The following is a 19,294-nucleotide window of genomic DNA, read 5'->3' as shown; positions in this document are numbered from 1 at the left end:
TGACAACAAGGTATGCGATAAGGAAGAAAGAAAAGTTGAGAGATATGACAGGTTAGTTTGGGAAGTTAAGCAGTTGTGGTCGATGGAAAAGGTAGCAGTAGTACCAATAAGTGTTGGAGCCCTGGGAACAGTGAGCAAAAGTCTTGAGAAGTATATGGAACAAATAGGGGCTGCAATAAGGGTGGAGCACTTGCAGAAAACAGCACTGCTTGGAACCACTCGAATACTCCGGAAGGTGCTCGAAAAATAGGAGGGGTTACCTTAGTTCACTGGTAGTGAACAGCTGACACTGTAATACATCTCCTGCATTAGAAGCCATGCAATGGCAATAATAATAATAATAATTAATAATAATAATAATAATAATAATAATAATAATAATAATGATGATGATGATGCTCAAAATTGACTGAGTGGAATAAAATTCAAGCAGTTAATACATGGGTGATAACATCACTTCAGTATGGAGCAGGAATTATAAAATGGCAAAAGATAGTAATGAAGAAAATGGATACCAAGACCAGAAAAATGTTGGCAGTACACAGAGCCTTCCACCCTAAGAGTGACACTGAGAGGTTGTACTTGTCCAGAAGAGTGTATCAAAGCAGAGGAAAACAACCTAGGGTGGTGTATAAAAAATGCTGTGGAACCACTGCTGAAATACATGAAGAAGGCCAGCATCATCAAAACTGAAAATTGTGTAGCTAAAGAAAAGTTTTAAAAAAAATAAACCGGAGTGGCTGTGTGGTAAGTAGGCGCAGGAGTGGCTGTGTGGTAAGTAGCTTGCTTACCAACCACATGGTTCCAGATTCAATCCCACTGCGTGCCACCTTGGGCAAGTGTCTTCTACTGTAGCCTCGGGCTGACCAAAGCCTTGTAAGTGGATTTAGTAGACGGAAACTGAAAGAAACCCGTCGTATATATGTATATGTATATATATATGTTTGTGTGTCTGTGTTTGTCCCCCCAACATTGCTTGACAACCGATGCTGGTGTGCTTACATTCCCGTAACTTAGTGGTTCAGCAAAAGAGACTGATAGAATATGTACTAGGCTTACAAAGAATAAGTCCTGGGGTCAATTTCCTCGACTAAAGGTGGTGCTCCAACATGGCCTCAGTCAAATGACTGAAACAAGTAAAAGAGTAAAAAAATAAAAAGCATGGAAGGAAACGACAATGTATGGTCAGTTTGCGAGAGATGTGAATGTAAGGACAGATACAGATGACTGGCAGCTATGGATGAGGAGGAGTGACCTGAAGATAGAGACAGAAGCACTCAGGAACAAGCGTTAAGGAGCAGTTATATGAAGTGCTGAATACACAACACTACCAATAGCAACAAATGCAGAATGTGTGGTGAGAGGAGTGAAATGGTATGTCACATCATTAGCAAATGCCTGAAATTGGCACAATGTGAATACAAAAGATACCGTGGCAAGAATGATCCATTGGGAGCTTTGTGGAAATCATGGCCTACAAAGAGTAAAGACATGGTATGAACAAACTCCAGAAGGAGTCACCAAAAATAAGAATTGCAAAATCCTGTGGGATGCAATGATTCAGTTCAATCACCTGACCAGACATCAGAAACCAGATGGTGTGGTGAATAAAAAAGGAAAGAACATGTATGATAATTGACATAGCATGCCCCCGTAACAACAGGATCAATGAAGGAAAAATAAGCTGTGAGTTTTCATATAATAATAATAATAAATAAATAAATAAATAAATAAACATATACAATGGCTTGTAGGTAATATTTGCCAATACACACAAACATCAGTTATCCAAAAATCAGTTATCTGATTTTTGGTTTATCTGAACAAGATCTCAAGTTCTTTTGAATATTCTAGTAGTCATAATGTGTATAACCTGAACTTGAAAATAATACTGGTGCTACCATTCAAATTACTTAACCTTTGAAAATGTTACATCAAAGAGGTGTTATTGCTGTTAGTGTGATGATTTCATTGTTTATAAAAGAATCACATGTCAGTCAATCTACTAATTCGACTAACATGATGAAGAATTTAAAAGCATGGTAAACTTACTGAGATCTATTTGTTTGATTAAACTCTTCAAGGCAGGACCCCATAATGGCCATAGTCCAATTACTGAAAGTAGTAAAAGGAGATGAAAGAAGATAGTGCTTCTAAAGCTCTAAAAATTGATATGGAATCAAATTCTAGATTTACAATTTTAGACTGATCCATAAAATAAAAATGTTTTCTTGAATCTTAACCTTATTGAGTGACATGATGTCTTGGCAGAGAGAGTTATTGGATTACAGAGCAAAGTGTATTCTGAAGAACCTACTTTATTTATGTTTCATATTTCACTAAGTAGATTGAATTACTTTGGTAGCTATGCTGTTGTGTATGTCTGTGTCTTTGCAATAGTGTGTGTCTGTATGACTATGTATGACTGTGTTTGTTTTCAAGTTACATTTGTAGTTATTGTATGCTAGTGTGAATACACATGTATTTGTATGTATCAGTATATGTCCTTGTTTCTATGTGTGTATGACAGTCTGCAGCTAAAGCTGTTTCTTTGTGTTTGCATATGTCATGACTGAATATGTCTGCATATAACATGCTGTTTTTTTTTTAGCTTTTCTTGAAATTATATTTCATTCAATGTTTAACATCAAATGCTTGAATTAAATGTTTTTTTTTTTTTTATCAATTTTTATACCAATACCTTTTTTTATTTAACTCCTTTATTTTTGTGTTTTGTTTAATTTTGCACCTTATATAACTTTTTACTTTAACTTAGTTTAACTTCAAGACAGAATTATATGTCTTACATATAGGCATGCCCTTTATATAGCTGTAAAGGGCATGCCTATATGTAAAGATGACCACAATTTTACTTAGCTTGACAGACTTGTATGTGTGTCAAAGAAAGATTGCTCAATAATTCTCTTGCATTAGACATTTAAGAAATTTGTGAATTTTGGTAATAAGATTTATGTCAAAGCTTTTTTTTACCTCTTTGAAACTTATGAGCCTTTAAAAATTTGTTGAACTTTTATGAAAATTTAAATAAAATTCTTATTTTCTTTTCCTAAATACAGCTGTTGGAAGCCCAACAGAGAGAAAAATAAGTTTTGCAGTCCAGGCCGAGCGATCAGATTCAATCCATAGTAGTAATACTTCACTGTCGGTTGTAGAAGGAACAGAGGAAAGAAAAGGTAACAATTTCCAAGTGTTTTACAGATTGTTATACATGTATTATGCAGTATATAGAGACAAAAACTTATCTCCACTCTTATTTGCTCTACAAATAGTGTACATATTTATAAATCGTGTTTGATTCCAAAGCCAATTTTTTGAAAATTGTAAACAATGTTTGGTGAATTATTCAGGTTCTGAAAAAAAATGTATTTTTGTTATTACTATTATGAATTATTGTTATTGGTATTAGTATTATTTATCATAATGTTTTCAACAGCTTTATATGACTTTCTACTGCACCACCAGGTGTTCCTGAGGTGTATTCAACATTGCCTTTTGGAGATGTAGAATTGTGTTTGTATACTACATCAATTTTTGCTTTGTTATGAAATTTGTTTCGTTGTTTTGGGTGTTATGTTAGTATTTTGTCAGTTGTGCAGAATATGTACCATATGAGTTGTGTTATTTTGTTGATGGGATGCTTGTGCTTCAGATATGCTATGCAATTGATGTTAAGTATTTTAGTGTTGGGTGGTTGTACAGGTTGTATTATACTAATAGGTGGTGACTAGGTACCATATAAGTTATATGGGAATTTAGTGATATAACATTCAGTATTGATTATGTGAAAGTATGTGCTTTATTTTATTGGATGATGATTCTGGTGGAGTACATGTTGTGTTATATTGTTTTGGTGGTAATTCCATAGAATATGTATGTGAATTGTATTATTTCAGTGGGCAGCAATTGTAAAGATAAGTGCTATTTATTTTAAGTTGTATAACTGAATTGAAAGAATCTTTTGTAGCCTGTGGATTGTACTTAGCAGGGCTATCTTTTAGACTTTGTGTAACATCATGAGCCCTAGTATGGTTTACATGTTTTTGGTCATGTTTATTTCTTTTAATATATAGTGATCCAGTTATTTTGGTACTGTTTTCATTTTCACACCCAACATCTTGCTTGTTTCATTTTCAAGATCCATGTACTTTGATAGTTACTCCACCTCCTTACAGGTAATGTTTTGGTGATAAGGGATCAGTATGTCTATTGAAGAACAGACCAATTTGTTCTGGTGATTGATTATTACACCTGGACAGTTTGATCTTGATCTTCTTCTCAATCTGGACAGACATACCCCAGATGATTGTGACCAGATCATTGCTATGTGCTGTGTTTGATAAATGTTTATACTGCTTTGTATACATTTTCATGTTGAAATGTCAGCATGTAGTCCAGTGGACATAGCTACCAAATCTATCTCATCTGTGAATATAACTGGACTTGTCTAAGACTGGGTAGCTAAAAATAATATTGCCAATTATTACTATTATTATTATATTTTCAAAAGTTTTATGCAAGTTTCTACTACAGCACCAGGTGCATTTCCATGTTCCTGACATGTGTGCAGTATCATCATTATCATCAGTTCTATATTTCGTTAGAGGTGTTGATATATGAACCATAGTACCTCTTACCATTACTATATTAAGATCAATTCTTTACATATACCCAGTAAATGAATACTATAAGTGTTTGTTGCTTTGTTTTTTATTTCCTTTTTTCTTTTTGTAAGTTTCTAACTTTGATGTCTTCAGTTTTCAGCTGTAACAGTTTCCTTTGAATGTGTGCTTAAGTGTTTTTGTAAATTATTGCGCATGTATATAAAGTGTATATATATGTGTGTTAAAGTGTATGGTTGACTTGAACACATACTTGTGTGTGTGTGTGTGTGTGTGTGTGTGTGTGAATGTGTATGTGTGCTTGTGTGTATATATTTATGTACACATAGAAGAAACTTACTTTCAATATGATACTTTTTTAAAGAAAAGTAAAATTTGTTCATTTACTAAAGGATTTTAAACAGCAATATCATAAATGGCTTTCGTTTTGTTTTCATCTGAAGATTGTTGTGTAATAATTACACTCTATTTATCATCCTATTTTTACTAACTTCATAGAAAAATGTGTGGAATTGTCTTATTTCAAAACTGTTTGATTTATTGGATAAGCTAGCGTATAAAATTTATTTATATATGATATGCAAGCATGAACACATTCAAACAAGAAATGAAGTTAAAGAAAATTAGTGATTACTTTCCAGAATTAATTGATAGATATGAGAGTTAAAAATTTCTGAAAGGAACAGAAACTTATGTCTTTGGAAAATTGGAGTCATCATTATTATCATCATTTAACACCCACTTTCCATGCTGGCATGGGTTGAATGGTTTGACTGAAGCTGGGGAGCTGCACCAGTTTCCAATCTGATTTGGTATGGTTTCTACAGCTGGATGCCCTTCCTAATGCCAACCACTCTGAGAGTGTAGTGGATGTCTTTTCTGTGTCACTGACACAAACCAGCATTAGCCATGACCACAGTCTCACTCAGCTTGACAGGACCACACAAACATGGTATATTACCGAAGATCTTGGTCACCTGTCACTGCTTCCTTTAGGCCCAAGACTTGAATGCTGCTTTTTACGTGCCACCAGCACGGGGCCAGTCAGACAGCACTGACATCGGCCACAACCAGCTGAAGGACAATCCAAATTACAATGCAATTTTATTCTTTTCTACTCTAGGCACAAGGCCCGAAATTTGGGGGGAAGGTGCCAGTCAATTAGATTGCAACTGGTACTTAATTTATCAACCCCGAAAGGATGAAAGGTAAAGTCGACCTCAGCAGAATTTGAACATAGAACATAAAGAAAGATGAACAATGAAATATTATTGAATCAAAACTGTATTACCAAGTTCTGCTATAGGGTTAAATAAATTTACAAATAATTGCTTCTACAATTGTTTTAGTTGCATCTACCTAAATGATTTTTTAAATTCAAGGTTATTGTTTCAAAGAACAGTTTTATTTTAATATTTATAACATCCTCTCTACTTTCTTCACATCTTCTTGGTGTGAATTCAACAATGCCCAGTAGCATCACCTCCTTCCCTTATTCTATATTGAACCAATTCTTCAAGTTGCCTCAAATTACTTAACGCAAGAATTTAGAAGACCAACATCAACCTATACTGATGTCTAATTGCTAGACAAGGCTTCTGTTTCTTCTATTCTAATTATCCATTTTTAGTGCATCTCTATTAGAATTAGTCATAATTATGTAACTTGATTTATTTTGTTGCTCCTTGCAATTATGTCTTTAAGAAAACCAGCATTTTACTTTTACTGAATAGCATTAAATACTTTCTGCTAAATGTATTAAAACATTTACTTACACGTATGAACCACATAAATCATAAATTTCTGAGCACAAAAGCCATTGTAAAGACTGTGGTTTGTAGATCAGCTGCCTCATATCATTAGTAAGGTTATTTAAACAGCTCTTCCATTTAGGAATTTCCTTATTGCAGATGACCTCAGCCATGCACACACACACACTCACACACAAACACATACGCACACACACCGCTTTGTATGTATGTATCTTTTTTTCCTTATGAAAAAAAAGTGTATCATGCAACTCTTTCTCAAAGAGTGTCATTTACTTCATTAAAAAATAAAAAAAAGAAGTGCATGCATTTTATAAAGGCTTAACAGTTGTCAGCAATCAAATTAACTTTTTCAATGAAATCAGTTGAATCAAATGCCAACAAAAATAGAAGAAAATGAAACAAAGCTAAAGAAACTATAGATATTGCTGATTGTAAAAAGTAAATTACTCTAAAATGGTTAGTTTTTTTTTTAAGCAGAGGAAAGAAAGGCAAGAGATGGATAAATATTATGTATGTATGTATGCATGCATGTATATATGCATGTATGTATATATGTATGTATGTATATATGTATGTACATCATTATTCAGTTTTATTTCAAGACTTCTTGCCAATAGAGAAAGAGCCGGTTTCTAGCCTAAATCCACAGCTCCTTCATTGGAATTTCAACATCAACAACAGGGTATTTTTGTTTGTATGTATGTATGTACGTATGTATGTATGTATGTATGTATGTATGTATGTATGTATGTATGTATGTATGTATGTATGTGCTGATTTGTATGTTTTATGTATGTATTCTCATGCATATAGTTGCATATCTAGACATTTTTATATATATTTAAAAGATAAAATTCTGAAAGTTTTACAGACTTTTACAGTTCCGGTGATGGATTAGATCTGTAGTCTTTGGATTAGCTTTCTCCTTTCTGGTCCTGAGAAGCTCAATTTCTCAAGATTAGTATTTAGGTAGTGTGTTACATATCCCAGGGCCCTGATAATTACAGGTATAAACGTGAACTTGTAATCTGGATAGAGTAACTGCAGATTTCTCAATAGTTCAGCATAAGTATTCTCTTTTTCACTGACCTTCAGTTCTATGTTAACATCTACTGGGCAGCTAGTTTCCACAGCTGTGCACAGTTTCTCTTCTCTATCCATTGTGCTTACATTTCACTGAGGTCTTCACTGGTACATTCCACTAGTATGCCTTTTTATTATGAACACCAGTATTCCTTTTTATTTACGTATCTATGTATGTATGCTTGCATGCATGCATATATATCACATCCTTATTCTGCTCAGGAAAAATATACAAGATGTATGAATGGTTAATAGACAGACAGTATATTTCCTGGTAATGTATTTTGGTCTAAAATACTTTGTCAATAAATGCAAATTTAGCAGTTATTTTTCTGTATGGTGTCAAATATACTTTTTGGTCTTCTTAGCATTAACAACTTTGAAACTTTTCAACAAGGCACATACCCCCCTACACCCCTTTATATTAACACTTCATTTTTATATATAATTTTATCTGTTTTGGAATTAAGCAGCTTGTTCTCCCAGAGAAGCACTACCTCTCCCTTCTTATTTCTTTTATTTTTAACTTATATCAGCTAATTAGATTTGTCTTCACTTGTCTACTTCTCTCTCTCAGCAATACAATAAGTTTAATGCCAACATATTTGTTTGTGTGTTTTATATGTGTGTTTTGTGTATGTGTGTGTGTGTGGTTTGGTTTTGTGTGTGTATATGGATGTTTGGATGTGGATGTGTGTGTGTGTGTGTAATATATTGTAAGCTGTGTATGTACATATGTATCTTTGTATATATTCTTTTTTAAGTTGTGTGTGTGTGTGTGTGTAATGTGTATAGGCTGTGTATGAACATATGTATGTTTGTATATATATTCCTTTTTTTTTATTTGTGCATGTAAGCTGATTTGTATGTGGGCAGTTACATTTAATTAACAGTATTTCATGATTGGAGTACATGTGAATAAGAAATTCACACCCCCTTAAACATTTTTCACCAATATTTCAGATTCACTTATAATATTTAATATTTCACAAAAATTAATATCTTGTTAAATAATCAAGTTTCTATTTAAATCCATATCATTACATTATAATGTTTTGTTGTTTATTAATCCACTCATTTAAAGTGTAGAATATTCTTTGCCCTTAGAATTTTGTTTAAGATATTCACTGCAAGGCAAATGCAATATATTATGAACATAATATAAGAAATTTATAATAGTAAAGGCTCTATATACAATTATACAGTATTGGCCATTTTGTTCTTGAAGCTAGATTTGCAGATCAAGCACTTTTGATCATATCAAAAAAATTAATTTCCTGCAACTGTTGTGCTTCTGGTTTAAATCAGGCGTCTGATGTATCATAGGCTTGCAAATCCTGCTTCAAGGTAGAAGTTTTCTGTAGGGATTCGTTTCTCTCCATAAATAAAACCACTTGATGCAATTATTTGCACTTCCTCATTATTGGTCTCTCACCTCATGAATTCTGACATTCTTATCTGGTCACTGTACTCTTCAGTATCTACTTACCTCTTCCAGCTTCAAAATATAGTTAAATGTACCAAAGGAAGGGCACATTATTTTGTGTGTCTAATTGATATGAACTTGTTATTTTGATCTCCACTGGTGTTACAACACTTCACAAAACACAGAAATTCACAGTCTAGTGGTTATAATGATCCTTGGACTGATGCCTACTATGGTAAAAAAATCCTAGCTTTCACTTCTGTGACAATTTCACTCATTTAAAATCATATGTATACATCCATTTGAAGACCACAAATACATGGCCCAACCAATAGATATATATCCATTTGAAGACCACAAATAGATATATATCCATTTGAAGACCACAAATACATGGCCCAACCAATAGATATATGTTATGATGTAATGTTGCTTAAGCAATACACACACACACATTTTTTTCTTTCTCTATCATCAGAAAATAGATGGTTTCAAAAGTTGTTCATGTAGTTTCCTCCTGGCATTTTTGCAAACAATGAATGACAATTCTGATAATAAATACTCTGAAATAAAAAGTTGAGAAAGTCATTATGATATTGTAGATCTTTCTACATCAAAAACAAAACACACGATAATCTCACTTTCTCTTCAGAAGTATCTTTCAGCCATATAAAACTTCTGGAAATACCTCAGCATTACCTTGAAGAAGGAAAAATACTTAATGGCTATTTTTTAATATTCTAAGATAGAATTTTTTTATTCATCTTCAAGTGCAAAAAAGTAATTTCTTCACTATTTACTTTGTGCTGAAAGTTTCATCACTGATTAACTCTTGTTTTACTTAAACACTACAACATAGCTTATTGCAATTTAGTCTCAGTATTAGTATATAAAAGTTTTAGTTATAGCCTATGCTAAATCTTTATATGACTATTAATCTTTATCCAGTAATAAAGCTGGAATGTCTAGAAATATAAGTTGATTTTAAAAGTAATTATTTATAATTGAAAGAAGGGCTATAGAAATAATACTGCACACAATAAGACATGGAACTATAAATAAACTACCCAGATCAGTTATATTTTAAATTCATTCTTTTGAACCTCCAGAGAATGCTTTATAATTCTTGTTTTATTTAATGAATATAGGTAATCTAAGAAATTTACTTCACTACACAACAACACCTTTATTTCAAATGTCTAATCAAAATTTCCTATATTCATTTTCAGAACTTTAACCCTCTCCTTCATATGACAGTTCTTGATCTTCGTTTGTTTTTTTTTTTAATCTAAAATGTTACCTATTTGACTCATATAAAAAATTATGTTTTTAAATTAATAGTAATTTTTTGTAAGTTTTACAATACAACTAGAAATAGTACTAGAATTTCTTGATTTGTTTGATTATTTCTGAAGGTTATAATTAATTTTAATGATTCTTCTGAAGCCCCAGTTTTTTTTTCTTTTTTCTTTTGTTCTGTCTCAGTGAAAATGTTGGCTTGAAGTATTGTCTAGCTATTAAGAAACTGAGCAACATTTACATTATACTGCCTGATATCATGTCAGTGTGAACATTGTTTAAAGAGCATCTAAGAGAATCTCTGCAGTATTATTCTTGATTATTCTTAATATTCACTCTGTTTATTATATTTTAATTGATTCATTTAAACAATGTAGTTAATAGATTGACTAACAGGCTATTGAATTACAAATTACTGAATTTTAGAGGTATTTTAGTTCTAAGGATGATATTAACATGTTTCTTTAATATATTTAGTATAGATGTCTTTGTAAGTTATTCTATGGGACTTTGAGCTGGAGACCTGTAGCAATTGCATTAGATGTCATTGTGTAGTATAGTTAAGTATTATTAAGTTGCTTTTTATTTTCAATTAATAAGTTATTATGTTGACATTTCTAACAAAAAATTATACTTAAACCATGCAACTTTTGAAACTATGAATCCGTTCACTTTTTTTCCAAAAAGGAAACTTTGTTGCCTCCTTTTGAATATGAAATTTTTTTTACCTTCTATCTAGCTTCTTTCTTTTGTTAATCCAAGCAGAAATTCCTTTACACCTTAATTTTCAGGAAGAATTTTCTCCCATATTTCAGAATGACCTGGAAGGAGAATAAATATTTCTTTTTTCTGTCAATTTGAAGAAACATTGCACATAAACTTATGCTTGTTTTTCTTTAATGAATTGTTTCTCATTAAGTCTCTTTTGACTAAGAGAGAAATCAAGAACTGCATTTAAAATTATTTTACATAACATTGTTGTTTCTTAACAATCAATGGAAAGGTAGGTAGTGGAGTGTTCACCATAATTTCATGTTTTTTGGGGTTTTTTAAAAATTTTTACTTAATATCTCTCCTTCATGACTGTCAATTTTTAAAAATCAACAAATAAAAGAGAAAAAAAATAAGAAAACTTTTTAAACCTCCCAAATTTGTGAATGCCTAACTGTCACCTTGCTGTTTTCACTACTATTCACTGTTGCACTGACACTAAACAAGTTTGCAATACAACTAATAAAAGGAAAGCCAGTTGCTGTATGGACAAAAAATGTGTGTATGTGTATGTCTGTATGTGTGAGTATATCTGTGCATAGAGAGAGAATAAGTGCATTGGTATGAGTGTGCATATGAGTGTGAGTCAACTTGCATGCATTTTGGATGAGACAGTGGCTCAGGAGTAGATTTCAAAAACTTAGCCCTTTAGGGTGCTTGATTTTGAGTTGTGTCTCCTAATCTACAAATCAGCATTTTGCATGCTACAAATAAACTGGAAATTACAGAAGAGAAAATATATGAGTATTTGGGGGCCTGTATCATTGATGGTGGGTCCACTTCTGTCAAGAACCATGTGGGGATTCTGGGATGAACAGTCACTTTCATTTGAAAGACATCCTTGCATGTAAATGTCCACTTGCAGGCACATATATTCACCAGTGAGTGGCTGCCAAATAGGTTCAGATATGTGAGATTGTGAACATTCACACCTGGATATGTGTGTATGTCTGTGTGCATATATGTGTGTGTATGTATATCTATACCTATATATATATATATATATATATATATATATATATATATATATATATATATATATATATATGTATATATATATATCCCTCTAAGGATATTGTTTGATTAATGTGTCTCTGTATTTATGATCTATGTAAGAGGTATGTATATGTGTATCTACTAATGAAGCATGTGTGTGTGAAACAGCAATCATTATTTCTGTTTGCAACAGCCAAATCTCCATTTCATTCCAGAACTACTGGTGGAACATAGCGCTTCCGCTGCTCACTCAGCCTGTGAGTTTACTTTCTGCCTTCTGCTTGACTATATTACACTGTCTGTCTTCAGTTAACTTATATTGTAGGTTCACTCTATCATGCACCAGGCTGACAGTGCTCTTTCACTCACTCACTCACTCACTCACTCACTCTTTCACTCACTCACTCTCTCTTTCTCTCACTCACATAATTGGATGTTATATCGTTATGTTTAGTTTGCACTTTAGTTTCCAGCCAGTCTTATGTAGTGGTCAGAGTCTCTATCAGTTATAAACTGATGCTTTCTGGCAGTCCAGTTCTATAAATGGATAGAAATAGGTAGATCACCAGTATGTGTATATATGTGTGTGTGTGTATGTATGCGCCTTAGTACGTATGTGTTAATGTATGTATACTTGAACTTATACATGTGAACACGCACACGTACCTACACACATATACATATATGCAGATATACACATATATGCATGTGTGTGTATGTGTATTTAAAGTTAAACTGAGTATTGTTTAACTTCCTGATTTAAACCATTTCTACTTCATTTTTACTTTTCTTTTATTATTATTACTATTATTATTATTATCATTATTATTATTATCTGCAGAATTTTCAAATGTAATGCAGCAGTGGATTTAAGACTCGCAAATCCCTGGCTTCTGATTAACTTGCTTCTTGTTGTTGAGCTTCTTGTTCAAGTTTCTAGTCTCAGAACTATTGCTCTTGTTAAAATGTTTGGTCATTGTGCTATTAAAGTAATCTCCCCACTTAATAGTTTGTCACAGCAAGAAACAGATGGTACAAAAGATGCTCTTCAAAGAATTTCATTTGAATTTGTATTATTTGTCTCACCTGTAGTAGTTCTCATTAATCAAACAAAATTAAAGAATATGAGAATAAGCCTACATACAAAACCCTGCCTTGTTAAAGTTACTGAGCACAATGGACTATTATTATTCTAATTTAGAAAATAATAAGCTTTCTCAAAATAGGAGTTAGTCCATCTCTATCATATCTTTTTAATAATCTTTTCTGATTGTCTTCAATTCAAAATAAGGTCATTGTAATTCCAGTTTGTGAATATATAGAAACTAAAGTTTCTATACCAATTATATTATGATTTTCGTTTTCGAATAAACAAATCAACATCAATACATGATCTACATATACATTATTATTTCATATTATTTCAGTTTTTATTTTGCAGATTGTTATTTTCAATTTTTTTAGATTTATTTTTTGTTTTAATTTATTTGTAAAATCGCATATTTCTTATTTCTTCCCAAACTCTTAACTGTTTTATATATTTAAACCTAAGTAAACAATAACACTTTCTACCCCACCCAAAAGACACAAATTATTAACTTTATTTTGTTGTATTATTATTTATCATTATCATTTTTTCTTTTTTGTATGTTTGGAAAGATTTGTACTCTTTATTTATGCTTTCATTTAATTATATTTCAGTTTTTGCATTTAAAGAAAGAATATAAGGAAAGATTTTGAATGTCTTTGTTACACATGATATAAAGTTATATAATTTTCCAGCACTTAGCCTGATGAAATAATTTCATTGTTTCTCATTTTGTTTTTGTTTTTCTGTTCTTTTTATTTTTTCCAAAATATTTCTTTAGCCTATTCCATTCTATATTCCTTGCAAGGAAATACATTTTAAGATATACATTAAATATATTTCAGTTAGCTTCAGTGGTTTATAATAATGCAGACATCTCTTGCATTACAAAAACATTAAGTTTCCGAAAAATCTTGCCTTGATGTGAAGTTCCATAACAATGGAACCTAATTTCCCATTAACTTTCATGGTACATGGCGGTCAATGAACATGGAAGCCAAAGAGAAAATACGTTTTACATTACAGAACTCTATATTAATTCTAGGTAATCATAAATGCAATGCAGCCATAATGTGAAGGAAGCCAGCATATGTTATAGCATGGGTAAATCAGAGTGAACTAAAATATGTCTTCAAAAAGGAACAGTTATGATAGTGTCTGTATCTTGTATAAATATTAACACAATAATAATATTTAGTGTAAGTCAATAATTAAGTTATTTATGAGTTTACTAGCAAGATTTAGGTTTTATCACAGAGAGCCAACATAATCTTAGGAATAAAGTCATCATAACAAGTTTTAATAATACTCTAACCAAAAATCATTGAACCAGAAATAGGAGCCTCCACATGAGTTTTAGGTAACCTCAAATGATAAAAAAATAAATAGGTAATTTCAGTAAAAGAGCAAGCAACAAACCAAAAAATCAACATACAATTATATCACCAATTCATAGCAAGGATATTCAACTAAAGATATTGAAATGTAAGATTATCATTATAAAAGGTATCCAGCATACCCACTAACATACTTTTATTCTGCCAATATATCTTCCTTCTTCTTTAAATGGTCTGTGTAAGGCATGAGAAACTGAGAAAGCTTGCCAGTTCTTTTTTTGCCAATCCTGTTTATAGCTACAGCTTACACCATCAAAGCATATCAGAGTGGTTTCTTAAGCATATTGTTTATAGTGGGAAACAATTGATGTTGTACTGTCCATGTCTTTCCCTTGAGAATTACTGATGTAAGTGAAATGACCAAAACTAAGAGTTGTTATGTATATTAATATCTTAAATTCACATTAAAAAGATTTCAATTCAAAATCACACACACATGTACACAGGTCTGTGTGTATTTGTGTGTGTATGTAATTTATATAGGCTAGTCCATTTGTAAGTTACTCTGGAGTTTCCACATTGTGCAGCCATGTCTTCAGACAAATCAAAATGGGTCCAGTTTAACTCAAAGCTTCAGCATGCTGTAATGAAACTCCAGAGTAGCAGATCACAAGACCAGCATAAATAAACTACAGTACTCTACATTTTTATTGAGTACCTCTCTCTAAGTTATTACTTAGCAACAGATGTACACACACACACACATATATATATATATATATATATATATATATATATATATATATATATATATGTATGTATGTATGTATGTTTATGTGTGTATATATACACACACACACACACCACATATATATATTATATGTCTCTTTTGTGATAGCATATTTATAATGAGAAATTGTTTAAAGATATTTCTTTTGGAATTTAACTCGGACTAAATATTTTAACAATTTACAGCATATAAACAATTTTCAAAACTCTCTCTCTCACACACACACACACACACACACACACACACACACACACACACACACACACACAAGTTGTACTTAAATATGGAAAATGTGGCAAGGTAAATCTTCCTCAGTCACAAATAATGTATTTGGACCAGTGTCAAACCCAACTCTTTCAAATCCTCTTTGAAAAAAATCAGCTGTGCACTATTGTACTTTATACTTTACAGCCACTTTCCCCTCATCTGTGCTGTCAAATTGTTCTCCACAAAAACTGAACATTATTGGTCCAAACAGATGAAATTCAGCATGCACCAGATCAGTGTTATATTGTGGATGGGAGACCACTGACTATCTCAATTTGTCAATTGCCTGATTTGTCACCAAAATTATGTTTGGTCCTATGTCATAATGTATATATGAATTGTTTCCAGATTCATGTTTGGCTCTTCTGTCTTAATGATTTCTCAAGGCCTTTAAGTTTTTTAAGTGTCTCAATGTTCTACTTGCTGGTTGAGTTACAATCATGTTCCAGAAAATCAGAGAGAATGACGACCTTGTCATCCCAAACAGTCATTGTGATTTTCTATCCCTTAAATTACTTAGGCCTTGGAGAAGAAGGTAATGCCTTTCTATAGACTATGCCTTCCATACCAGATCATAAAAATGGGGCTACATTTCATCTTCTGTCACCAGATGAGAAAAAAGGCATGTCTTCATTGGTTTCAAATGCTTCCACAGTCAGAGCAAGCTTTCACCCTTTTCTCCTTCAAACTGTGTGTTAACTACTGAGTTATCCATTTTGCATACACTTTCCAAAAACCAAAATCTTCCTCCATAGATCTGTTGTGTAGCAAGCCTACATATGAGGGCTTGTCCGTCCATGTGAATCAAATTATGTCCTCATTGGTGATTTATGTCAGTGGTTGCAGTTATGGTCTCCCACTCCATGGATTGTCTTCAATACTAGTTTCCTCTTCTTCATACTTTTCCATCCTTCTATGCTCATTGCTCGTGTCAGTAGTATCATCTCTGTACACAACCTGTAATTTTCTGTGGATGCTGGATAGTCTGCACTTATTCTTCAGAAAAAAACTCAGTAGCAGTATATTGCTTCTGCTTTGAACCCATTAATTGCTTGCAATAAAGAGTAGAAAGAAGACAATATAGAGTTAGAGTTACTCTGACAACACGTACAATTTTAAATAACCTACGGTAATTAATAAAAAGGTTATGCTCACTTTTGCATTATTTTCAGTACAACTCTCACATGTATGTGTATGTGTGTATATATATATATAGATATAGATATAGAGATAGATAGATAGATAGATAGATAGATAGATAGATAGATAGATAGATAGATATGTGTGTATACATACACACGCATATATATATATATATATATATATATTGTTGTATATCAAGATGGTTAATTTTTTTTCAAAGATACACATGCACTACATATTCGTTCTTCACTCATTTATTACTGTACTTATTCTAACTCATGTCCATTGTCCGGAAATCTTTTGTCACACATCTGTGACCTCCTCAGCAACACTTTCCATCTCTGTGTGTGCTCTTGCTCTGCTTATTCCATTCTTCAGGCAATGGACATGAGTTAGAATAAGAACAGTAATAAAAGAGTGAAGAACGAATATATAGTGCATGTGTTTATATAGCAAAACAGAAAATGACCATCCCGAAATACAACAATATCTATTTCAATATGACTTCATGTCAGGAAACTTGCAACACAAATTCATAAATGTGTATATATATATATATATATATATATAAATGCATCTGTGTATAAAGAAATAATCTCATGCTGAAAACTCCTCCATAAACTGAAAAAGCAGGTAGTCAATACAAACTTTCTTCAGCTTTTCTTTATAACACTCAGTATTTTAGTTTACAATATTCTTTGTTTCATTATTATTATTATTATTATTATTATTATTATTATTATTATTATCATTATCATTATCATTATTAGTATTATTATTATTATTATTATTATTATTATTATTTTTATTGTGTGAGAGAGCAGTGCATGCCATCAAAGTGACACTGGGGTAAAATATACAAAGCCCAGTATACCCATCCTGACTACCTGTCTGATAAGGGTACACCAGGCACATGCATCACAACCATATGTGCGCAACATGGTGATCTCATATCAAGATAAACAGCACATGACCTTGCAGGTGGGGCCCAGTTAGAATTTTCTTCTGGTCGAGTAGCCCATCCCGCTCAAAAGGTCCCTGAATAAAGATTGTTTAAGGATGTTGAATGAACCACCCATGTTTCCAAAGGTGAATTATCCAAACCTCTAAGAATTCCTTTCAACATACGGATATGATGCTCCCCTACTACTTCTGCTCATGATCAGAGATGCACATATTGTCAGCCACTAAGGGACATAGTCAACTGGTTAAGGTCAAACAACTGACAAGCAAATTTGTGGTATTGAGCTGAATATTTGCTGTAGCCCATCTTTTATACCAAGACAAAACAACGTACATGATAACATTATTATTATTATTATTATTATTATTATCATCATCGTCATTAGTATTGTGCTTTGTGATATTTGTCCCTGCTCTTTAAGTTCTGAGCTTAAATCATGGTCAACTTTACCTTTCATCCTTTTGGAGTCAAAAAATAAAGTATCCATAAAGTACTGGAATTGATGGTATCAACTTACCTTTACCTTTAAATTTGCTGACTTTGTACAAAATAAGAAACCATTGTTGTTATCAATCATCATCATCATCTTCATCTCATCACTATTAACATCATCATCATTCATTTGATTGCTTGTTTGAATTTATAGAAATAAACAAGGTGTACATGAAGTGTAAGATAGGAAAATTGCTCTTTTGTTGCTGCTATATTTTGTTATCATCCAATCCCTCATAGTCAAAATTATAAATTACATCTGGTGGTTGGCAGATGCTCCTGAAAGATGACTTTCACATGAGATGTAATATCACACAACCTTGTAATTATTATCAGTTTCCAGTATCAACAATTAGAGTGAATCAAGGCAGTATAGAAATTAAGCAACTTTCCAATGCCTTTTCATTTTGATCAATGTGTACTTATGATACCATCAGGCTAATACTAACTACCTTAACTCCTGAGGTATCAGGGAAATTAGTCTTTACATCAACTCATAGACACAATTTTGAAGTGGAGGGGTGCACACACATAAGAATCTAGTGCATATTTATTCTATTAACCCTGAAGAAATAGAAGATAAAAGTAAAAAATGGTATGATTTAATTTCAGAATATTTAGTGGAAAAACTAAATACAGTTTAGGTATTTAATTTGATGATGTGTTGTTATTGTCATTCTGCATGATAATAAATAATAATGATGATGATGATGATGATTTTAAATTTTGGCACAGGCCAGCAATATTGGGGGAGAGGTAAGCCGATTACATCAACCCCAGTGCTCAACTGGTACTTATTTAATGACCCAAAAAGGATGAACGGCAAAGTCAACCTCAGCAGGATTTGATCTCAGAATGTAAAGATGAACAAAATGCTGCTAAGCATTTTGTCCAGCATGCTAACAATTCTGCCAGCTCATCACCTTAATAAATAATAATAATAATAATAATAATAATAATAATATAATAATAATAATAATAATAATAAATAATAATAATAATATAATAATAATATAATGATAATAATAATAATAATAATGATAATAATAATTATAATAATAATGATAATAATAATAATAATAATAATAATGATAATAATAATTATAATAATAATGATAATAATAATTATAATAATAATAATGATAATAATAATTATAATAATAATGATAATAATAATAATAATAATAATAATAATAAGGATGATGATGATGATAACAACCTTTCTAC

At 31.8% G+C, this 19,294-nt stretch overlaps 1 protein-coding gene across 2 annotated transcripts in view; it reads left to right on the top strand.

The window, feature by feature from the left end:
- Positions 1-19,294, top strand: part of LOC115225425 (protein unc-80 homolog) — a 318,484-nt gene that overhangs the window by 112,041 nt on the left and 187,149 nt on the right. For both annotated transcript variants that reach the window (XM_036498583.1, XM_036498580.1), the window contains 2 exons: positions 3,078-3,194; positions 3,484-3,531. In XM_036498583.1, the coding sequence (XP_036354476.1) occupies positions 3,078-3,194; positions 3,484-3,531 (165 nt within the window). The remainder of the gene's footprint in view (positions 1-3,077; positions 3,195-3,483; positions 3,532-19,294) is intronic.

This window comes from Octopus sinensis, linkage group LG2 (genome assembly GCF_006345805.1).
Source record: "Octopus sinensis linkage group LG2, ASM634580v1, whole genome shotgun sequence".
Classification (NCBI taxonomy): domain Eukaryota; kingdom Metazoa; phylum Mollusca; class Cephalopoda; order Octopoda; family Octopodidae; genus Octopus; species Octopus sinensis.
Note: the sequence above shows the minus strand (reverse complement) of the source record. Positions and strands in the feature narration are given on the sequence as shown.